The following is a 1,519-nucleotide window of genomic DNA, read 5'->3' as shown; positions in this document are numbered from 1 at the left end:
TAAATATTTTAGACATAGTTTCGTCGGTTTTCAAAACGTCGTTGAGTTGGTAAACAATCGGTGCAACGTTTGTATTCTGGGGATTATGGGTCGTTACTAAAGGCAAGATCCTGGAATCCGTCTTGTTTTGTTGCACAGGGTTGAGGAGGTCCTCTCTGTCTAAATCCATGGCTTTTTTAATAGCATTATCAATAATTTTTTCGGGATAACTTTGTTTCCTTAATACTCTTTCAGTTCTTGTAGTCTTTGTATTTTGGTTGTTTCCTTATTTACGATGGTGCATATTCTCCTTGCTAAATTATAAGGGATGGCTCGTTTTGTATGCCGTGGATGGCACGAATTAAAATGAAGGTACTGATGCGTGTCTGTTGGCTTGTAATAGATATCTGTCAAAATGACATCGTTTTCCTTAATTACCATGATGTCCAGAAATGGAATTCTATCTGTACTTTCCTCCGCTGTAAATCTTATATCAGGATTAAGTTCATTCAGTAATGTTTTAAAGGTAGACAATTCGTTGTTACTGTATTTCCAAACAATAAAACAGTCGTCCAGATATCTTTTCCAGTTGTTAGTAATATAAAGTTTCACCTCTTCGTTGAACTGCTCTTCCACTTTCTTATACATTTTTTCTTCTAAGTATCCTAATGTTAATGTGGCATATGTAGGGGCCATCTTTGTGCCCATAGCCGTTCCTTTTATTTGTTTAAAATGTTTTCCATTAAACGCGAATGTATTATTTGATAGTACTATTTCTGTTGCTTCTGATATAAAATCCTTTGTAAATCTGCCGTTAATTTTTTCGGGATTTTTACTTATCCAGTAATCCACGGCTTCTAGTCCTAGGGAACTTGATATATTGCTGTACAAGTTTATTACATCCAGTGTAACGAGTTCACTGTTATTTTCCACTTTCTCGGGTAAATGACGTAGAAAATCAAAGTCATCTCGTACATAACTTTTGACTCCAGAACATAACGGTTTTAGAAGAATGTCTAGTAGATGACTAAGTCTCTGTGTTGGTGCCGATGGCCCACCTACTATTGGTCGAAATGTGAGATCTTCTGGATAGGGACAGATTATGTATTCCGAGCACTGGGATTTGATAGCCTCTTTTATTTGTCTAGATTTATGAATCTTTGGTAGTCCATAAAAAATGCTTTCACTGTATTCATAATTCGTTAAGAAGTCTTCCTCTTTCTCTGTTAAACTTGATGTAGTTTTATGGCGTTTCAAAAGATTCTTAATTTTTTGCATTGTTTTTTTGTCGTTGTTGTTTGGAATTTCTTCGTAGTACTCCGTATTCGATAGCATGTTCATTATATGAACTTTATAAAAATTAGAATCCATGATTACAATTGCGCCACCTTTGTCCGCTTCTTTTATAACAATGGATTCATCATTCGACAATGATTGAAGTGCATTCTTCTCTTCTTTTGTTAGATTCCATTTTATTTTTTGGTTTTTGTTTTTATTCAGCGGCAAAGTATTTAATGTCTCACAAACAACATCTAGAATT

The 1,519-nt window shown here is 34.7% G+C and overlaps 1 protein-coding gene across 1 annotated transcript; it reads right to left on the bottom strand.

Moving 5' to 3' along the window:
- Nucleotides 1-219: 219 nt before the first annotated feature.
- Nucleotides 220-1,314, bottom strand: LOC134241451 (uncharacterized). Its single transcript, XM_062723494.1, has one exon. The coding sequence runs from the start codon at nt 1,312-1,314 to the stop codon at nt 220-222; it is 1,095 nt and encodes a 364-aa protein (XP_062579478.1).
- Nucleotides 1,315-1,519: the final 205 nt, after the last annotated feature.

Source organism: Saccostrea cucullata, unplaced genomic scaffold (assembly GCF_032062105.1).
Source record: "Saccostrea cucullata isolate Sc308-1 unplaced genomic scaffold, CSIRO_AGI_Scuc_v1 ctg21006, whole genome shotgun sequence".
NCBI lineage: Eukaryota > Metazoa > Mollusca > Bivalvia > Ostreida > Ostreidae > Saccostrea > Saccostrea cuccullata.
This window is presented reverse-complemented; position numbering and strand designations above follow the sequence as displayed.